The sequence below is a fragment of the Manis pentadactyla genome, chromosome 13 (genome assembly GCF_030020395.1).
Source record: "Manis pentadactyla isolate mManPen7 chromosome 13, mManPen7.hap1, whole genome shotgun sequence".
Lineage (NCBI taxonomy): Eukaryota > Metazoa > Chordata > Mammalia > Pholidota > Manidae > Manis > Manis pentadactyla.
Genome location: NC_080031.1, coordinates 9,519,895 through 9,542,298, shown reverse-complemented (window position 1 = coordinate 9,542,298; position 22,404 = coordinate 9,519,895). Strand labels below are relative to the sequence as shown.

At 45.8% G+C, this 22,404-nt stretch overlaps 2 protein-coding genes across 4 annotated transcripts in view; one reads left to right on the top strand and one right to left on the bottom strand.

Moving 5' to 3' along the window:
* SCN3B (sodium voltage-gated channel beta subunit 3) overlaps positions 1–22,404 on the top strand; it is a 261,377-nt gene that overhangs the window by 4,321 nt on the left and 234,652 nt on the right. The window contains exons 3-7 of one of the 3 annotated variants that reach the window (XM_036930293.2): positions 4,113–4,276; positions 6,538–6,763; positions 10,640–10,778; positions 14,483–14,568; positions 14,931–18,882. In XM_036930293.2, coding sequence (XP_036786188.1) covers positions 4,113–4,276; positions 6,538–6,763; positions 10,640–10,778; positions 14,483–14,546 — 593 coding nt within the window. In that variant the 3' untranslated portion in view covers positions 14,547–14,568; positions 14,931–18,882. Of the gene's footprint in view, positions 1–4,112; positions 4,277–6,537; positions 6,764–10,639; positions 10,779–14,482; positions 18,883–22,404 lie in introns of those variants that run through there. The other 2 variants (XR_008993441.1, XM_036930292.2) reach the window with 2 other exon arrangements.
* Positions 19,710–22,404, bottom strand: part of GRAMD1B (GRAM domain containing 1B) — a 182,565-nt gene continuing 179,870 nt past the window's right edge. Inside the window, exon 19 of the mRNA XM_057490924.1 lies at positions 19,710–20,679. Coding sequence (XP_057346907.1) covers positions 20,629–20,679 — 51 coding nt within the window. The 3' untranslated portion in view covers positions 19,710–20,628. The remainder of the gene's footprint in view (positions 20,680–22,404) is intronic.

Genomic DNA, 22,404 nt, shown 5'->3' with positions numbered 1-22,404 from the left:
GTACTGACTGGGGACTCATGGGTTGGAGAAACAGACTTCAGCCTTTGACGAAGGAGCAGCAAGTCATGTTGCAAAAGGCAAGCAAACAGTTGTGGCCATTTTACAATGTACTATCCAGGACCTCATGAGTAGAATTCTTACACTTTGAAACTGGGCTCTGGTTGGAAGGGAACCATGGGACTTGCTCTCTGATGCTACCTTGGAGTAGTCCCATCTCAGGGGCAACTCAGAAAACAAGAGAGGCTGCCATTTCACCACACTGACTGCATATATTCTGCCCTCCCTCCTTTAACTACAAATGACCTAACTATGCTCCTATTTTTAAGACCAACTCACCTGCTTGTACACTAAAGTACGTCACCTCCTACCTATTCAAGGATGTTAGTCCAGCAAAGTATTCCCATTCAGACCCCAATTGCTTCACCACCACCTTCATCCAAGCAAAACCATTGAACCATCTCTCAGTTTGATCACTGAACCAGCCTCTCAACTGTTGTCTTTGCTTGCACTCCTGTCCTTCCTCACCTCCTCAGTTTATTCTCAACATGGCAGTTTTATGTAAATCATGTCCTCCTTCCTCTCAGAACCCTCCAGTGCTCCCCATGTCACTCTAAGCCAAAGCCAAAGGTCTAATCATGGCGTACCAGGTCAGCCATGATGTGGCCCTGGCTTATCTCTCCTATCTTGCCTCCTATCCTCGCTTTGTTCCCTGTACCTTATTGTGTTCTTTGCTTTGGCACCTGGGTTGTTATTTTCGCTGTCTGGCATGCCTTCACACAGATATTCAACATAACAGCTTGCTTCCTCATTTCCTTCAGTGCCTGCTGTCTGCAGTGGTCCTATGCACTATCGCCTCTACTCTGTTTTATTTTTTCTCATAGAATTTATTACAATTTAATGCTGCTTGTTTTCTCTCTCCCTGCACCGTGAGATCAGGGATGGTTCTGTTGTGCACCCTATTGTGTTCTTAGGGCCTAAAACAGTGCCGGGCACACAGTGAGCCCTCCATTCATATGTTGAATGACTGAGCAAATAAATGAAGGGTAAAATAATATTCACAAGTGATGTTTGTACAAAGCACATTCTTATGAGTTATTCCATAAATGTTCAAGACCAATCTATTAGGTAGATACTGTTTTTAGCATTTTGTTGGTGAATAAGCTGAGTCTCAGAGAAGTTAAATAGTAGATCAAACCCAGTCCTTTAGTTGCCAAATACCTTCTTCATCCTGCCTAATTGTAACCACACATTCCTTGGTACATTTGCTTATTCTGCTTTTGAAGTTAACATCATCCAACTAACTTACCTTTAACATGTCTCCTTAAATATGAGGTGTGCCCTCATGAAAAGATGCTCCACATTGCTAATCATCAAGGAAATGCAAATTAAATCACAGTGAGATATCACCTCACACCAGTTAGAATGGCCACTATCCAAAAGACAAGAAATAACAAATGCTAGTGAGGGTGCGGAGAAATAGGAACCCTCCTACAATGTTGGTGGGACTGCAAATTGGTGCAACCTCTGTGGAAAGCAGTCTGGAGATTCCTCAAAAAACTAAAAATAGAAATGCCATTTGACCCAGTAATTCCATTCCTAGGAATTTACCTGAAAAAAACAAAAACCCAGGATTCAAAAAGATATATGCACCCCTATGTTTATTGCTGCACTGTTTTCAATAGCCAAGATACGGAAGCAACCTAAGTATTCATCAGTAAGTGACGGGATAAAGAAGAAATGGTACATATACACAATGGAGTATTATTCAGCCATAAAAAGAAAAGAAATCCTACCATTTGTAACAACATGGATGGAGCTAGAGGGTATCATGCTCAATGAAATAAGCCAGGTAGGGAAAGACAAATGCTATATATTTCACTTATTTGTGGAATATAAAAACAAAGGCAAAAAACAAAACAAAACAACAACAAAAAAAACAAAGGCAAACAGAAGGAACAAAACAGCATTAGACTCCTAGACACTGAGAAGTGACTATTGGTTACCAAGGGGGAAGGGAGTGGGTAGAGGCAGAGGGAGGGGGAGGGGAACTGTTGAACCACCGTGATATACATTTGATAAAAGAAAGAAGAAAAAAAAATAAAAAATCTAAATGTGCCCCCAGGCTTCCTACTGCATAGAGCTCTCAGTATACACTCTGTACCTCCATCCACTCCCAAACTTCTGCACAGAGCACACCTTCTCATTTTTTTTCAAACCAGGCTTATAATCAAGATTTCAAGCTCATCACATTCTGAAAATGTTTCTGACGGTTCTCTCTTGATTGGACCCTCTGTCCTTTAGAGTGATGGTCCATGTGCAGAAGCAAGAGACCCTCTTGTAGGCTGGCCAGTAGCCCAGCCCTAGTTTGCTTGGGAGCTTCAAAACCAGTTAAATTTATTTTTCCTTGCTAATTTAAACCTTATCATAGTGCCACTAGTTTTTAAACAGTGTTTTAAAGTGAACTTTGCTGCGTTCTAAGTCTATCACGCATTTTTTTTTTGACTCAAAATTAGTGTTATTTTAGCTCTAAATAAAGCTTTCTTCTGGTTTTAGAAAGAACCGTCTGCTAATAGAGGAACAGACTGACTATTTACAGTGGACCACTTTCTAAACATCAATGTGTATTGTTTCGCTATTTTAGAGGTTCTGTCTTTATTATTAATTCATGAGAAGGTAGCATCAGAAGGGAGTTTAGAAGTCCTGATATAAGAATCCTTGGCGATCGTCCCTTTTCTGAATCTTCCATACAAGAGGTATAAACTCTCTTGTCAAACAGATTTTTTTCCATGTGTGAACAGCGTCAGCACCAGAAAAAAAATTTTTTTTAACTTGAGGTAAACTGCTTTCTTGTAACTTTTGGAGGTGGACAGAATCTCTTTTTCTCTCCCATATGCCAGCCTTCATATTTGAAAACAGATTAATTCTGCACCTAAGCTAGCACCCCTGTTGCCCCCAGTTGTTGCTCACCAGACTTTGTCCCCAGATCCTTCTCCATCTTGCCCCTCTCTGGGCATGAACTCAGTGAACAGCTACCTTTTGTAGAATGTGACACCCTGCACTGATCATAACAGTCCAGATTTGTTCTGAACAGTGCGGAGGAACTGTTTCTCCCTTGTTCTGCACAGTGTGCATCTGTTAATATGGCCCACGTTTGCACTTGACTTATTGGCAGCCACATCCCACGTTTTGACTTATTCTGAATTTGCAGGCTGATATCTTTGCCTTTTTTTGGAGCTGTGAATTTGTAGAGGGCAGGAACTATAAGTTCAGACCTCCATGCAACGTGTAAGCTGTCCCCCAATCTGACCTCTCTCCAGGTTTTTAACTTTGTCTTTCTACTCCTCTGTGTAAAGCCAGCACTCCAGCCTAAAGGTCAGCTCAGCCTTTTTCTCATTGCTGTTCCATCCTCCACCCTGCATCAGAATTACCTGAATTTTTCATAAAAGACAGATATAATTATATCAATCCATGGCTTTCAAACATTTGACCCTCATACTGTGAAGGACATACAGAGTTCTTCACAACGTAGTCAGATCTATCCTTTCAGCCTCAAGACTCACCGTCCTTCTCTTCCTCTGTCCTCAGCCCAACAAGGAATAATTAATTGCCCCTCCTCTGGGAACAGAGCACGTTACTGTGTGTTCCCTCCTAGATGATAAATGCCTTTATGCCATGGTTTGTATTTCATTCATCTTTGGGTCTCAGCCTAGTATCAGGCCTCACATAGAGTAGGTTTCAGAGCACGTTGGTTGAATGAAGAGGGCATGTTGACCAATGGGTGGATGCGTGTATGCCCTGCCTCCCACCTCGACACTTAAATCTTTGAGGGCAGAGTTCAAAGTGCTGCACCCCACCCCCACTGCTTCCGGGGAGGCTCTCAAGTCGGTTCAGTCATCCATGGCTCCTCTCCCTACGTCCCTGCCAGCTCCGAGCATGCGTACTGGGAGAGCGCAGGGGAGGGTGTGCGCACATCTCTGTGCTGCTCACGAGTTTGTCTCATATTCTTCCTTCTCGTCCCTTCTCCCTCCCTCCCTCGTTCTCCGATGCCTCTCTCCTGGTGACCCCCTTCCCAACACCTCCTGCTCCTGCCCTGTCATCCGGCCTCTCTCCAGTCAATGTCTGCTTCCCCGTGTGTGTGGAAGTGCCGTCGGAGACGGAGGCTGTTCAGGGCAACCCCATGAAGCTGCGCTGCATCTCCTGCATGAAGAGGGAGGAAGTGGAGGCCACCACGGTGGTGGAGTGGTTCTACAGGCCCGAGGGCGGTAAAGATTTCCTTGTATGTCTGACTGCTGACTCTGGCCTTTCTTTTGCTTGCTTCTGCTATTATGTGCCTGGCTCCTGAGAGTCTAGGCGATGAGGATTGACAGACACTGGCTCTTTCTGTTCAAAGCACTGACAGCTCCTCAGCAGGTAACTGACATCCTCGGTTTAGCGCAGCCTCTGTGACAGGAAGGGCACTGGGCCAGCTGCAAGCATTCCTGGACACAAGCAGGAGAAGGAAGAGAGAGAAGTAGTCCTTCAAGCCTACTGTGTGCTGGTCATCCGACGAGGCACCGTGCAGGGGTTTTCAATGAATCTTCTGCACCATTGTGTTGGGAGGATTAAATTAGTAGAAACATGGATTTCGCATCATTGTATAGCATAACATAGGTCAGCCCAACTGACTTCCACAATCCCAGTGAAACAAAAATGATAGAGATGACCAAGGCTGATGCTCAGCTGGTACACCGAGTACAGCCACATCGATGGTAAAATATTTAAGTAATTCTATAGCAGATACTTGCTGTGGCCGGCCTCCCAGTGGCCTCCCCACCATCCTTCCTCCTAGGAACCTCCAGACCTCCCTGTGATCTAGAATCAAAGGGATAGGCCTGACAGAGCAGGGGGCCTCTGAGACTCTGCTCCTGGGCCATGGCCATTCTCCACTGAAGTGTTTGGTGTCAGTGTCCATACGCTTGTTGCATACTTTGAATGCCACCCTGGGGATGACCATTATTCACACTTGCGCTCACTTTGGAATCAGTCTACCTGGGTTTGCTTCTTAACTTCACAACTTTATTAGCTCTGGGTCCTGGAACACATTGTTTAACCTCGCTGTGCCTCAGTTTCCTCATCCCTAAAATGGGGATATAAAGCCATAGCTACCTCATAGAGTTGCTCCCCAGACCCTTCAGCCTCAATTTTTAATGCATTTAGAATAGCTCTGGATTTTAGGAAGCATTGTATCAATGTTTGCTAGCGAAAAGATACATATAACATGCAAATGAAGCAACTGAAGCTCCAAAAAGTTAAGTTAGTGAGAATTTAGGTTTGAGCCAGCTCATCTAACAACAGATTCAAAGCCTTTCTTACCAAACTACCCCACCTACCTGGAGGCAAAGTTCTTCCCCACGAAGGCTCGATGGAGACGACAACAGCAGGGTGAAACTGAGCTTCTCTTACTCTTCAGTTTAGCTTCCTAAGGCTGAACTCATTTCTGCCTCCAGGCTGATGTAGGTCTGCTCCAATCAGGGGCCAGAACTATAGTCGGTAGACTTGCCAGAGCCTGGCTCGGGGTTGACCGTGACTGAGGCTGATCCCCCAAGTTACAGGAACCTCGTTATCTTGGCCACAAGTGAAGCCCCCCATTTGCCTCAGGTTATATGCAGTTGCTTCCTCTACTTCCAGGCTTGCCCAGAGTGAGGAGAAGGTGTCTCAGGAGGAGGAAAAGAAGCTTTAAAAATTGTAGTGGAAATACAGAACAATGCTGTCTGGTAGACAGTTTGGTGGGGGTGGAAATGTTCCGTATTTGTAGCCACTAGCCACATGTGGCTGTGGAGCCCTTGAAATGTGGCTGGTGCAACCGAGGAACAGAATTATACGTTGTATTTGATGTCTACTAATTTAAATTAGTTAAGTAGCCACACGTGGCCATTGAAGACTAGAACGGACAGCACAGATGTAGTGAAAACAAAGGTGTGTCAGAAGGTGGAAGTGCTTGAGAAAAGAGGTTTAGAGACCAGATTTTGTTCATCATTTAGCCCAGAGGCAAAGACCTGATGCTGTGCATGTGGGCTGGCAGTTCTTGACTCAGAGAGAATCCAGTTCTGAGGCCAGGGCTTTTGGCTGTCCTCGTGACGAATTAAGCTACCTCTCGAGTCTCTGAGCCTCACTCTCACTGGCGGCCCCCATGGCACCTCTTATGCTCTTGTTCTTTCCCCGTCCTTCTGATATTTCTTGCTCTCAGTCTCCCCCTCTTGTTCTCTCTGTGCTTCACTCACCTTCCTTTTCTTTTTCTTTCTGCCTCTGCTTTTCTGCCAAGCTCCTTCTCACCTCTTACCTGCGTCCATGTGCTTTTTGCCCTCTTCCTGGTCTTCGCTCTCTTCCTTCCCCCAAGCCTCCTAACCCCACTTCCACGCTCAGGATCCCCTCGTACCGTGGCCCCTACTGCCCTGCCAGTTCTGTTTCTTTCCTCGTCCCCATCCCCATCTCAGCTCCCCTGCCCACCCCTGCTGTTTTCTTTCCTGGCCCTACTGCCCTCTGCTTCTCTACCTGCAGATCTACGAGTATCGCAATGGCCACCAGGAGGTGGAGAGCCCCTTCCAGGGACGCCTACAGTGGAACGGAAGCAAAGACTTGCAAGATGTGTCCATCACTGTACTCAACGTCACCTTGAATGACTCTGGCCTCTACACTTGCAACGTGTCCCGGGAATTTGAGTTTGAGGCGCATCGCCCCTTTGTGAAGACTACACGGCTGATCCCTCTCCGAGTCACCGAGGAGGGTGAGGCTGGGCAGAGGGTCCCCAGGGTGTCTTGTTCTTAGAGGTAGGGGGCTGAGCTGTTGGTTTCCACACAAATAAGAGCACTTAGGGTATGCAAAACCCCATGTACTGGGAGTGGTGATATTTAAAAATGTCACCATTGACTTGTCTTCCTTAAGTGGCCAGCTTACTGCACACTGCCCAAGAGCTTGCCCTCTGTGCCTTTCCTCAAAGCAGAAAGGCTGGGAGATCACAGTAGAACGACCTCTTCCTGGTCCCTTGACCTCATCCTTACAGAAAGAGGACCACAGCCTCCGTGAAGCCTAAGGCTGCCAGATCAGCTACGCCTTCTTCTCTGGCCTGGGTTGAACCCCTGACTCACTGGGCTCAGAGAAACCTCCTGAGTTACCTAGATGTCTTCTACCCTCCTGTCTCTAAGTCATACCTACCTCTAACCCAGTGGTGCTCAAACTTCAGCCAGCCTCGGAATACCCTGCAGGACCTCTTAAAACCCAGACTTTCTGATTCTGTAGGCTTAGCCTGAACATTTGCATGTCTAATAAATTGCCAGGAGGTGCTGATGCTGCTGGGGATCACACTTCAGGAACCGCCTCTCCAAACCAAAATCTGACAGCCTTTGGTGTCTTGTCTTCCTCCACAGTCTTTTCCATGTATGGCATCTCCCATTACATCACCTCACTCTCAACTGGGAGAAGGGGGAACACTGATAGCTCTGCGGTCTTTAGTTTAAAATCTTCTGATTCCCCACAGCCACTTCCTTGTTACGATGGGAAGTCTTCCCATCAACAAATGTTTCTGGTGCAAACAAATCCAGGATCTTGAGCGTGACCTTAGAGTGTTCTCACGCACTGTCCCACTTTCAATGGGCTCAGAGAACTGGGGCTCCTATCTCATTACAAATGTTCTTTCACATGTCAGAAGCGTGATATATACATCTCCCTGGCTAAATGATTTTCTCTCCCAGGCTAAATGATGATTCCATCTTACTTAGCCTTTTTCAGACCATCTATTTCTAGCATGTTCTTAGCATTATCTCTGTCCCAAGTTGTAGGCTGGTGAACAGGTAAGGGGTGTAGGACATGAAAGCGGAGGTCATATGAAAGGTGGCACTCTTCCTAGAAAAGAATCCCAGGAGTCTCGACTTCTGGCCACAAGTTTATTTTGTATCATATTATTGTGATTAAATTCATGAAACAAACTTGAACGTGAATGACCGAGTAGATGTCGTGATTTAGTCATGATTTAGACAGCAAGACTCAAATGGAAAGTGGGTCGGTCAATCCTGAAGGTGCAGGACTCTCAGACGACTTGAATCCAGACCGGATGGTTGAGCCACTCCCTCTTCGAGCCCATTTGCTCTTGTATGAAATGAAGAGGTTGGCCTGGAAGCTCTCTAAGGTATTTTTCTGTTCTGAATGAAGTTCCATTATCCTCTGTTTACACACCTCTCCTCCCTGGGGGACACGGAGCCTGGCGCCCTCTACTGTCCAATATCAGGAACTGTTGGCTGGTGACTGCCGGGCGCTAGAAAGGCACCTGGTCTCCACCTCCTGATCTCTCAGGCTTTTGCCTCCAGAGACCCTTGCGCAGCCGCTGGGAAGTGTGGCAGAGCTGAGCCAGCCTGCCTGCTGGGCACTAGAGGAAGACATGGGTAAACACGGAAGGAAACCCAGTTTGTTATCAGAGTCCAGAGTCTCTCGAGATGTTCGGGCTGGAAGGAATCTTGGCGGTCATTTAATGGGATTCTGAACCAGGAGCAGGCATCGGAATCACACGGGGGTTTTCCTTCGGTGTAGACCACCCCTTACCAGTCTTGTGGGTGTGTGTTCTGGCAGTAGGGTGGAGTGAGGTCTGCTGTACGTAAGCTTAGGTGACTCCCCAGGTGACTAGAGGTGCGGTTCTGGTGCCCCTCGTGGTGTGGCTGGGGGAACAGAGCTCTGGAAGGGCAGGAAGCCAATTAGCACCCGGAGCAGGACTCCAGTGCGGATCTTGCACCTGTCGGACTAGCTCTGTTCCCCCTACATCTTCTCCTTCTCCCACCATTTTCTCCCTGCTACTCTTTCTTTCTTTTTTTCCTCTGTGACCCCTTGGCAGCCCTCCCCTCAATACTCTCTGTTCTCAGATTGCTGAAAGCCTCAACCTCTTCCATGACTCGCCCACCCCGGGGCCTCCATTCCTGTGGTCCCTGGGAATCTCTCTGGTTCTCTTTGCTGAAGCTGAACTTCTCCTGGCTAAATCTCTGGCCTCTTGGGTCCCAGTCAGAAATCTGGGGTCTTTCTCCTAGAGGCAACTAAATATACTAAGGATGGTTTCTTTTGCTACCACAACTAGGCTACTGCATTTAAAATGAGATAGTGCACTTTAAGCTGAGCACATCACAAATCAGGGAGTAGCAAGCCCGTGAGAAGACATCCGATGTATATGGCAGCCCTTGGACTGCTTCTCTGAGCTGCAGGTCATGGCTGCAGCCATGCTATGCTTTTAATGAGTGAGACCTTGGGGATGACTTGGGCCCTATGAGTAACCAAGGACTATGAATCCTATTTACTAGTGTAAGCTAGCATGGGGATCTGTGGCTGCAACCTTTCTTCCCACTACGAAGGACTAATCTAAGACATTTGCCACGTATCACAATTGTCATTTTTGTTGGTCATGAAACAAAGATCATTTATATTCTCATTTAACAAAGGTTTATTGAGTACTTAAAATATTCTGGGTTAGAAAATAGGCTAATTCAGAAATACGTTCTTAATAAGCACACAGACAGCAGAGAAGAGAAATAAACACAGTACAATACAGCCCGAGAAGTGTTATAATAGATGAATGAAAAAAGTGTATGGAGGAGGATGGGAAGAACTGTGCACGAGGAGTCGAGGAAGGCTTCGCAGAGGAGGCAACCTAAGGGGAGTCTAGGGAATGATCGGGAGGCTGAAAAGCAGGAGGGGATGTTGGGACAGAGGTAGCAGTGGGGTGTGAGATATGTTCTAGGACGGGGGAAAATGACGAAGAAATGTTCACAGATTTCCAAAAAACACATTACGTATGAGGACTTTTGCTGACCAGTAAGACAGGAATGAGGTGAGAAAGGCTAGATTGTGAATGGCCTGCGTGCCATGTTAATAGACTTCAGTCTTTATCACAAGTGCAGCATGGGACACTGAAGGGTTTTAGGCAGGAACATGGCAGGATCATATATGTTTCAGAAGTGGAACCCTGAGGACAGCATGGTTACTACATGGAATACTCCAGTAATCCTTTGTGTCTGGGTCTGGGATGACCTGAAAGGTGGATAAACTGGGACGGTCCCTGTTTGTAATCCAGACTTGGAGAGGACATGCCCAGGTCATGTGGTGGGCTGACTGCAATGGCCCCTGTCCCTTTTCCAATGCTCTCTCACTAGGGAGATCACCCTCTGCCAGCCTAAACTCAGAGGACATTAGCTTTGAGCTAAGACATGTTCCTCACATCTGTGCAGACTTTACATCTCACAAGATACTCCTAAATATATTAGCTAGTATAGTGGTGTAAATTATTATCCTCACTTTTCAAATTGAGAAACTGAGTCTTATATAAGGGAAATGACTAGTCATGCAAAATTGGGACCAAGATATTATAACTCACTTAGTTCCTGGATCTACTCCTTCTGCCCATCATTCTCCGCATCCCTCCCTCCAGAGCATCTGAAGAAAGTCAGTGAGAAAGCTGACAGACAGGAGAGTCAGACAGCATTAAATCTCTTTGATCCCTTCTTGCATTCCTTTGGACCCAGTGGTTATTCAAGCCATACTTAAAAATAGGCCTCCCCTGTTTCAGACCCCAGTCACGGCCCTGGGTTTGTCGGACATGCCCATTCTGAACTTACTCTCCCCCTTGCAGCCGGAGAAGACTTCACCTCTGTGGTCTCAGAAATCATGATGTACATCCTCCTAGTCTTCCTCACCTTGTGGCTGCTCATCGAGATGATATATTGCTACAGGAAGGTCTCAAAGGCCGAAGAGGCAGCCCAAGAAAACGCGTAAGTCCAAAGATGCTAAAATAGTGGTAAGCGCCTTCGGAGTCCTTACTCTCACAGATGACATGCCAAGCAGTTTACACTCTCCCCCAGTTTCCTCACGACAACCTTCAAGGTAGGCAGCAGTAATATACCCATTATGCAGATGAGAAAACAGCCTGGGAGAATTTGCCTAAGACCATGACAAAAGGCAAAGCAAGATTTGAATTCGTACTTCCTGAATAACTCATAGCCTATTTTCTTAACCCTAATGTAAAGCCCATCGGCTGTCACTACAGTCCCATGAAATTAGCATTATCATGACCATTTAAAGATGCCGAAGCAGGCTCATAGAGGTTACATGGCCTGCTGAGGCCACACAGATGTTCAGAAAAGAGTCTGGGATTTGAACCTACACCTCTCTGTGTCTACCATCCATGCTCTGTCACACCCAACTATTTGTTGTACACCACAGAGCTTATCAGGCTCCCTGGGCACTGCCCTTTATTAGCTAAGGACCTGCAGGTAACACATTCTACCCCCTTGCAGCAATTGAATACCCAGAGTAGGGGCTCTCGTTCAGTGTCCAGCCTGTACTGCACCCTGGCCATTTCTGCCAAGGCCCTCGTCACTCAGGAGCAAGCACATGTGGGAAATGACAGGGTCAGAGGGTCTAAGAGGCCACGTGGGCCTGCTAATTGTGGAGAAGAGAGAAAAGAACCCTCATGGGTGTACAAGGCTAGTAACATTGCTGAGGTGATAACCTGAAAGTCCTGGGCCATTAGAAGTTGGAAATGCTCAATAAAATAAATTTTCGTCTTGTATATGATCTCAGTGAAGCAAAAAACTATAACTGACAACCTATAAGGATAGGAAGAAATTATATGCTGGGGGAGCTATCATTCCTGGTAACCTAATGCATGGATGGATTTTAGTGCATAGACAGGAAGTGCCCACACTTGGACAGGGAGATCCATGCTTGGACAGGAAGTGCCTACAATTGGGTTTGCACAGGAAACAGAGCTGGAACTGAGGCCCCCATCAGAGTCAGGATCCTCAGAGGGCTACAGCTCACACAAAGGATAGATCAGAAAACCAGTCCACTCACCCAGAGAAAAACCAAGGAGATGTATCCATCTTGGCCCGACTCCAACTAGAAACAAAAGACTCTCTAGAATTAGTAACCACAAGCCAGCTCTCATAATATTTGGGATTTAAATTTATGCTACCCACATGATCCAAGAACCTGTAAGCTGAGAAATTCAATTAAAAAATTCGTCCCCAGACAGTGATAACCATGTAGCAGCAAATGAAAAATCACTCTGAAGGGACCCACTTTCAGCTGAGGCTTAACCGGATCCCCCAGATAAAAGCACTGCCAGATTTCACAATTTAATTTCACAATCTAATTTCACAATCTGATCCAAAGATAAAGACAGAGCAGGAAATTCAGCATGAGCAAGAAAAGTTACCCACGGCAGGATTAAATCCTTGCAACTTCAGACACAAGAAGGGCTGATCGGATATAGAAAATAAGTTTGTTTAAAAGAGTTAAAGCAATACATGGAGGAACCAAAAGCATAAGAATAGAATAAACTGCGAAGGAAAAAAGAACAGGCAGGTTTGAATAAGAATAAAAAAATCCAAAGATGAAAAATATAGTCAATAAAAGGTAAAGCTCAATGGATTCGTTCACTACAAGATGGGAACTGCTAACCAGGAGATAAATGTAAGAAAGTCACACAGGATCAAGCACAAGAGATATAAAAAGATGAAATATTATAAAGAAACATGAAGAAAAAAAATGAGAAGACCCATTAGAACAGAACAGAGGAAACGGGGGCCAAACAATATTCAGAAAATCAGAGGCTAAGGCAGGCCATGGCTGTTCAGAATCAGGACTCACAAAATGCCCTGAGCAGGATAAACACACATAAATCTTAAGCCTAAACACCAACCACCTTTAAACTGATAAATGGCAATTACTAAGATAACCCACAATAAATATCTAAAGTTGCCTGTTCTCACTTTAGAAGAATTGCCTATAATATGAGAAACCTTTTGGGGTTCTACTCAAATATTATATTGGAGATCCTGGGTAGTGTACTGAGTTAAGACAAAAGCAAAAGAGCAAAGATTGGAAAGAAGGAAACTAAATTATCATTATTCATCCCCAATATATTTATCTGCATAGAAAACCCAAGGGAATCTATAGGCAAACTAGGAGAGCTAGCGAGAACATTCCACAAGATTGTTGATATGAATCAAAATATCAAAATCATCTATATTCCAGCCACAGAAATTTAGAAAAACATTTAAATATTTAAACTGTTTTTAAAAATTTCAATTACAATAGCAACAAATACTCTCCAGTACCTGGGAATAAATTTGATAAAAGTGCAGGAGAAAATGACAAAACTTTACTGAGAGACTTAAAAAAAGAACTTAAATAAATGGAGAAGAAAACCTCACTGTTACAAACATGGTCATTCTCTCCCAAATTAATCTGCAAATTCAGTGAAGTTCCAACCAAAATACCCATTGGATTTTTCAAGGAAGTTGATAAGCTGATCTTACAAGTCACATGGAAGACCACAGGGCCAAAATGAGTCTAAACCAAGGGACAGCCAGATAGTAAATATTTTAGGCTTTGCAAGCATCCTACAGTTTCTGCAGCATATTGTTCTTTTTTTTCTTTTTCATTTGTTTGCAACCCTTTAAACTAGTCATAACCATTCTTACTTAGCTCATGGGTCATAGCTTCTAGCTTTATATCACAGAAAGAACCCTAAGTTTGTGGGAGGTGGCTGGTAGGACTTTTCCTGTAACATCTGAAGATTTCTTACAGAGCAGTGAAAGAGTTTGTGATCCTGACATTAGCATATAACATGGACAAACAGAACAAAACACAGAACCCCAAACCGGTTAATGCATATATAAAAGACTAGTGTGTGACAGAGTTGGCATTACAAACAATGAAGGAAGAATGCACTGTCCAGAAAGTGTTGAAATGACAATTCTTTTATCCATAGGGAAAATGCCATAAAATTTGATTCCCCATTTCTCACACTAAACAAAAATAAACTGTAAGTGGATTTAAAGACAAGGTAAAATGTAAAACTTGATAATTCTAAGGGAACATACTAGAATATGTAATAAAAAAGGAAAACATGATACATAGTTTTGATTACACTGTATGTTAAAACCATTTGTTCATTATAAGAATCCATAAGCAAAATTTAGAGACAAGCAACAGACTGGGAGAAGATATTTTTAAGACATGAAGCCATCCAAGAAAGATCAATGAGAAAAAAAACAAATATCTCCGAAGAAAAATTGGCAAAGCAACAGTCAAATTACAATAGTAGGAACCCAAATAGTAGTCTGTACACTTATGAAAAGATGTTCGACTTCAGCAGTACTCAGGGAAATGAAAAGCAAAACAACTATAAAATATAATTTCACATCCATCAGTTGGCCAACATTCTAACCTAAGTCCTGAGAACAACATGGATAAATGAGAAGATTCATATACTGCCGAGACCCCAACTCCTATTACTCTAGTCCGCTGAAAGGCCATTCTAGTTTTCTCTTGGGAAACACAGCCAGAGGAAACACAAACCTGTTCTGGAGACATCCTTGTCCGTGCGCCTTCGATCCTTCCTTTTCCTTGTTCCCACTCTGGGTACAAAAGTCCTGATGCTCTTCCCATGTCTGTCCTCCTGCAGGTCGGACTACCTTGCCATCCCATCAGAGAACAAAGAAAACCCTGCGGTACCAGTGGAGGAATAGAGGAGAAGGGATGTGACTTGAGGTGATGTTCAGAGATGGGGAGGGGAAGGTGGCTAAGGATGTGGCAGGTGTACAAGTGACTGTCAGCCACAACTGCAAGTGTCTTTAGATTTGGTCCCTTAGATTTCTACTCTACCCAGTGTCCTCACCCTCAGGGTACTGCTTGAAGTTGATTCCCAAGTCACAAAGCTCCATGTGATGTCAAGTCCTTTAGAAAGTGAACTGCTTTGGCCCAACTGTAGGGGCAAGTGAGCTCCTGACCCATAGTGAGAGAAAGTATTTCCCCCACCCCTGCCTTTGCAAGAATCATTTGTCAGAGAGTCCTTGGCTGGGCGGGACTGGGCTAGGCTGGAAATTCTCAGTGAGTTGTTTTATCATTGGTAGGTGGCCTGAACCCTGAGGGACTGGAAAGCCCAGGTTCAGTGATGTCAACAGCATCAGGCGGGTGCCTCAGGGGCCACCTTGCTTCCCTTCACACATCCATCCTTCTATTCATTCATCACACATCCACTCACCTCTGAACATCCACCTCCTGACTTCCCAACTCCATCAGACCTCTGCACACCATAAGACTTGGCCAGAACCGAGGAGCCAGCATTTCTACATGGACTCAAGCTCCCCCTGTCCTAGCTTTCAAGGAAGCAGCACCCACACCAACTGGACTTCTCCCCTGTGCTCCACATGACTTTGCACAAGTGCTGGGGGTGGCACATCCCTCCGTGGCCCCCGGCTGGCGGAAACTGGCTCATTCTCCATGGCTGGAAGTGAATGGATGTCTTAATGGAAAAAGCAGGATGATTAATTTGGGTTAAAGCAAAAGTGTCATGAAGTGAGGATTCCTGCAAGTCAGTTGTTTTATATTCCTGGCCCACTCGGCTAAACATCAGAGCAAAGCATGCCTTCCTAGGTTCTCCAATGATAGGAAGTCCACTGAGCAGTGACTGAATAGCTCTCTGAAGTGTGGTACTCAAGGGCCGTATCCCGGTAGGTCTGTAAGGCCTAGGTTGGTCTCAGTTCTTCAAGCCAAGGCCAGGAGAGTTGAGAAGAACTGATAGCAACTTAAGTAGCTCCTTAAAGTCAACCAACATGTTGGTGATCTTAGGGTAACATCTACGTGCCCTTCCCAGGGAACATACCATGAGAGCTAGGAGGCATTATTTTCCCGTGGGTGTTGGAACTGAAATTCTGAAGTTCTTCCTCTCCAAATTTCTGTGGATCAGTATTATTCCTCATTTTACAGGAGGCAACTGAGACTCAGACAGGGCTCACTGAGCAAAAGACTTCAGAGGATAAACTGAGGCAGAGACAAGCCTTAGGTGCTGCCCAGCGGACACTTTGGAGATGGGATGATTGTTCTTTAGAAAGGCTTTGAAATTGAGTGTGGATATAGCCATGCCTCTTCCAAGCACAGATTGAGGTGGATTACCTGGCTGAGGTTGACTCTGATAGGTTTGGGTAACTAGAAACTGACTAGGAAAGGCAGAGAGAAGGATGAGGTGGACTTGAGGAATTTCGTTAGTGAAAAGATTTATGAATCTGAAACACCCTCCAGAAGGCGACTGCCTCTAGGAATGACATTTAAACTAGGAAACATGCTTCTTAGTCTGACATGGATAAGTGACTGAGTGAAATGACAAGGGAGGGATGGGCTAGTGGCTTCCAAATATTTCACCTGTGAATCATAATGCCTAAGTTATTTTTTTCTTCTTCTAGATTTTGGGAGAGCAGAGGTACACTGGAAACATTTCAGTGTCTTGTGTTGCATTTTAATTGAGTGACTGGTCCCAGTGATAAGGGAGGGGGGGTGCTCTATGAGATATGACGACAGTTAAGGGGAGTCGATGAGCTAGTTACCCTCAGATCTGGGGGAACTAGTAGCGAAAAGATCATACCTCACTGGCCTTGGGCCTCACTTAACAAGCTCAATTTCTTTTTTCTTCATCTCTTCCATCCCTGGGGAAGTACTTGAGATAAGTCCTTGTTCATATATTCAAAAGTCTAATTTTATTGAAGAAAAAACTTTGTCAAGAAATTCAAGACATTTCTCATTGGTAATTTCCCACACAATCCCTCTGAAATAAGGGACAGAACATAGATCATTTTTCTTACTTGATAGTTAGGAGAACAGGCCTGGGTTACTGTGAGGTTTTCCCAGCCACATGGCTGGTTGATGGCAGAGCTTAAAGTAGAAGCAACCTACTTCCTACCACGCCACCTTCCTCTTGCTTCCAGTAGACAATGCATCTAAGTTATAATGTAGTAATATGCACGATCGCCTTTTTTTTAAAAAAAAAAGTCCAACTCAGATGTTTCCTAATTTCTAATGAGCTTTAATTTCTTCTTACCTTTTACAAGCAATCTTTTCCTTTTTCTAACTTCTCAACTCTTCTCATCCTTAATACTGTCATCTGAGCCATACAATTTACAAAGCATTTTAATTTCACCTATTTCTTCTTCACAACTGGCCCCATGAGGCAGATACTGCTGATATGTAGGCTAGGTAGCTTTACCAAATCCTGTGTTCATAGTTGGCAAATGGAGAGCTGGAATCCAGGTCTACTGACTGCCTGCCCATCTCTCTCTCCACTTAGACCATAGCTACTCTTTCATTTTTTAATTTCTGCCTAGTCGCTGCCTCTCATCTGTCCTGAGATGTTCAGCATCTCCCACCCCCTGTTCCTGCTCCATGGTCCCTTGTCCACTTTGTTTCATGGCAGATGCTAGACATGTGCTTTGAGGGTCAATCTCACTTTGGTTTTGCCTTTCTAGTTGGTTGATACACCATTATTTCTCCTGAATTACAGTTAAACTCCTTCCTGGGAGACTTGATCATGACTATCAGTCTACAAGGTACTGTGAACACCAGCCTACTTCAAATCCTCAGCCACTCCGTCTCTCCCCATATTCCTAAAAAGGACCCAGACTAAACATGCGTTGCTCCAGAAGCTTCATTGGGCATGCTCTTCTTGTTAAAGGGCTTAGGAGTGTTCTCAAGGGCTATTATCACTTTAGGAACCCCACCTGTTGTCTTGGTGCTGGATATTTCTCATGACTGATCCTCAGTAACACAATTCACTGAAGGCCAAGCTAGGCTGGATCTGATTTTTCTTTTCTTCCTGCTTAATAGCCATGAACTTGATTGCTCAACTTAGGTGGCCCTGAAAGCATCTTGCCCTACTCACCTTCTTACTGCCTGCTCAGTCTTATATCACAGCCCCATGTCCTTTGTGGAAATATCTTGAGAGTCAGTGCCTGCCTCTCCCCAACCCTTATTTTCAGATGAAGCAATATCTTTTAGTATTTCAGTCACAAATATCCACACACCCAGATTTCTGATTCTTTGAGTTCCCGGTTTTCCTTAGATACCAAACTAGAAAGGTTAGTAGGAATTTTTCAAAGCAGAAATATATTCAAAATATGTGTTAAGCAGTGAATGGTTAAGAGACAATAGCTCCCCCCCGACCACCACCACCAAACTATATCAAAAAGGGAAAAACACCATCTCAGAATCTGTGAGCCCATTTGTCATAAATCAGAGAGGAAAGGCTGTGTAATTGCATCTTTGTAGGAAGAAGAGCTAGACCCATTTCAGAAATATCTTAGTTCCTCTTTCCTAGGTTAACTTGGAAATGGAAAAATGAAGGAAAAAGAAGAGTCTTCCTTTTTGTAAATGAAAAATCCCTAACCCAGGGAATTCACCTGGTCATTGCAAATATATTTGAATAGTCCTTATATTCATTAGTCCCACTGTCATGCATCTACATTTCAGCACCTACTCTGTGTCAGGCACCAATCTAGACCCTTGGTGTGCCCCATGGTGTTAGGTATGGAAAATATTACCCAAGCCTTTGATAATTTCTAAAACTCTACTGTGGCAGATAACTCATGTTTAGTTCCCCACCACCACCACTTGAGTTTCTAGTAGGGCTCAGTAGATTAGCACTTTAAGCAACTCTGAGCTGTAGATCAGATTCAGCCACTGCGATAGGCCAGCTAAGCCTCAACATCGGTAACACTCTTGTTTTTTCCCTGAGTCACCATTTGGCAAGAGCTGCATCTGCTGGGCAGTGTGTGTGACGGGGAAGGAGGTCTGTGACATGCCCTCAAACACAATGAGCAAATACAGTCTTGCAACAGATGGGGCTCTTTACCATGCTGTTACCTTCATATTGCTTTTTCTTGATTTTCCTCAGCCAATCTTTTTCTGAACTCTGTAGAAATGTTCCTGACCACCCCAAGCTCTCAACAACCTAATGCCAGTATGTAGTGTTTTTCAGTAAATTCCCTGTTATGTCAATAAAGTCTCTCTAAACACTGCTTGTTGTTTGCTCTCCTATGTGTGTCTGCTACATACACTATGGCTTCTATGTACCTCCTTAGCCTACATCAATTCCAGAACCCACCACCAGGGGGTGCATGCCCAGAGAATGACAAATACATTTAATAGTCTAGAATTAAACTTATGGTAAGTGTGTGGTCTGGCCTCTCCCAAATACAGAGGAATACAAACGTCACTTGTGTTCTCACCTGCCTGATATCACACAAGTTTCCTACCAAGTGGCAGGGGCTACCTGCAAGGCAGGCCTGATGAAGGAAGGGGTCACACTCCCTTACCGGTTTAGGGAACATTAAGGAAATTAAGCAAAGCTGGCTCCCAGTGGCCAAGGCTGCAAAAGGGAAATAGAAAATTGTCATTGGGATTCCCAATCCATCATATGCCCCTGCAGTAACAATAGTACTGATTAATAACAAAATAAAAATTATCTTAGTATACTACCAGCCACTGTACTAACAAATACACACACACACACACACACACACACACAGAGCCTCTAAAAAGGCTGAGGCTTGGAGTATTAGTTGGGGGTCAAAGGTCACACTACTGGTCAATAGTGATGCTGTAGTTTATACTCAGGTCTGACCCCAAAACTTCTTGTCCATTCCACTTCATCAGGCTGCCTTCCTCCCCAGATGTTGAGTGGATGGCTGTGTGTAGGTGCAGGAGGGTGCCTGTGCGAGTGCACACACGTGCACACACGTGCACACACACACACACACAGAGGTGTGCCTTCAGGACTTGTCCTGTCCACATCCGGAAAGGCCAGCAACACCTGGGATGATGAGCACTAATGAATGATGCAATAAACACACACACCATTTATTTTGTAGTTCAATACTTGTTTAATTCATACTGTACTTCCATGGCTCTAGCTACTTTACATTAAGATTTGGCTGGGAAGCCTTGTATGTTTCTAGGTACTAGCAGTAAGTTTTCAGACCTTGCGCACAGCGCCAGGCAAAGTACAGTTATAGATCCAAATACAGATGGCCAGACAACTCGACTGCAATCAACCTGTGTTCTTTCCCATGTATGGCCCAGTGCAGGTGTAGGGGGCTGCTCCCCCCGCCTTCCCCGACTCCACCCCATGTCAGGATTATCCAGGGGCCACTAAGGCCTCTGACCCGTCCTTCCCCACCTTGGAGTCTAGGTTGAGTGGGGGAGAAAGCACCATGGGTTTGGGAAGATGATCTGGTCCATGCAGAGAGTGGTCTGGCTCTAGAGTGCAGGATAGAGAAATGTGGGGAGCCACACACTACTGTTGGCAAAAAGGGTTGCTCTGACTATGCAATCTCAGCATGAGGAACCCAAGCCCAGGGGCCAACTCCCCAGACACAGCCAGCTGTCTTGCCTGGGGCAGAGGCCACCATTTTGCTTCTGGAGTGTCTCACTGCATTGAGAGAAGCCAGGAGGGCCAAGAGGCAGAGGTGATAATGTCCTTTACATCTTCGCATGTCAGGTGGATCGTCTGGCATCAGCCCCTCTTGGCAGGCAAGGTGCTTCTCGCCAGCAGTCAAGGCTCCAGTCCAGGCTCCCAGGCCTGCTGAGGACCTCAGGTCACAACAGAAAACAATCGCCAAGACCCCTGAGAGGCCGCACAGAACACCAAAATGAGGAGCTGGCTGGGTCCATCACAGCTGTGGCCGGAGCAGGAGTGAGGTAACAAGGCTGGGCAGAGAGGTGGGAAGGGGAGCTCTCTACACCGTGTGCAAATTCCTGCTCCACATCGGGAAAGCAGGGGTGTTAAAAGGTGCCTTCCGGAAAAATGCTCCTCTCAGACCCAAAATGCATCTTCTGGAAGAAAACACAGAAGTGGAGGGGAGCGGGGCCAGCCTGCTTGATTTGGGGGGATGAGGATTGGGGAGGGCAAGTGGTGAATGGGGTGATTGTCCCACAGCCTAGAGACAAGGGTTGGGGAGGGGAGAATCCAGAAGAGAGAGTCTCCAGTTTCCTAGAGAAGCAGGCAGGTGAGTCGGGCATGTGGGGAGGGAGACCACAGCCTTGCCACCTGGGGAAAGAGAGAAGAGGGTGGCCCTCCGCGCGGGGCCTGGGGAGGAAGGCCTGGCTCTGGCTGCCCTGCAGAGCTAAAGCAACAGCATAGCGAGCGCGGCCCAGAAAGGATCCTTCTGAGACCACAAACAGTCCAGAGAGATTCTTCCTCCAGTTCTTTTTGCAAGATTTCACCCCAGAGATGCTGCCTGCAAATGTATTCCACGTGGTCCAAGCCTGGGCTGGGGACACGGGCGTGGAGAGGATCCACTTCTGACGAAGCATTCCTCCTGAGGTTTCCTGATCCTCCTTCCTCCTTGACATCCCAGGGTCCTAGTTAGCGTCAGCGCTCTGGCACCAGCCAAGGATCTGAGCCAAAGCTGCACACATAATCCAGACGCCAGCAGGTTTGGGCTGAGCCAAAAGAGAAGAAGTGCTAGAACCAGGAATGCCTTTTCTTCACTGATTCTTCTCAAAAGGAGGAGGAAGGATGGGTGAAAGGCTTCTTCGCCTTCATCTAAGATGATGCCCTTTTTGCCACTACTTCCTTCTCTTAGTGGAAGTCCAAAGGCAGGTCCCTTCCCAAAGGAAGACCAAGCCAGTGAGGGAAGAAACACCCTCCTAGGTTAACACTGAGCAACGCAGCCCCTCCCTCCTTCTCCCCTCCTCTCACTGTCTCGTGGCCTCCCCAGCCCTTCTAGCCCACAGAGAAGAAGTTTAACTACCCTGCATTTCCCGGGACCCCAGGCCCTGCCCTGCCACTCATCTCTAACCCGGAAGGCTTGTTCTTCCCTGGCAGGGCCTCTTTTAAGCTTGACAAAGCCCAGCCTTGCCCGCCTCCCAGACAAGGCCAAAGCTCAAACAGTCCCTCCCTGTCACCCGCTCGTCCCTGGAGTGGGCCTGAGAGGTCAAGCAGAAGCAGAGCAGCAAAGCCAGGTCTCCCTGTATCACTGTACTCCCAGCAAAGAACCCTCTTAATGTCGACCCAGAGGTCCTACCAGTGGGGCCTCTAATAATTGGATAGTTTAAATAAATAAGTAATCATGTATGTATGGAATAACTTAGATCGTTTACTATCTTTGCTTTTCAAGTCTCTGGGAATGATTTTGGCCCCCGGCTACTCCAACAGGGATGTTTCCAGCACCCTGCACGCCCCCCTCCTCGGGCTGCGGGCCCAGGAGCCTCGACCCTCACCAGGGTCTCCTGCTCCAAATCCTGGATCAGAATGAGCAGCGAGCGCTGGCCGGGGGCACATCCCCCCTTCATGAGGATGACCCTCACCTCCACTTCCTCACTGCTGTTCTAGGGGAGGGATATGGATTCTGGCGGATCCCATGGGGCCCTCCCACCCACTGCCCTGGGTGGTGGCCTAGGCATGGATCTTTCCGGCTTGTTATCCTGCCCTTAAGGCAATAACAACACCATATTCTCAGACCAGAAAGTCAAAAAGCTCTTCTTTCATTGCCAGAATAGGATGCTCAGGCCATCCCAACAGAAGAAGATGCCCTGCTCTTCTCCCAGGTGAAATGA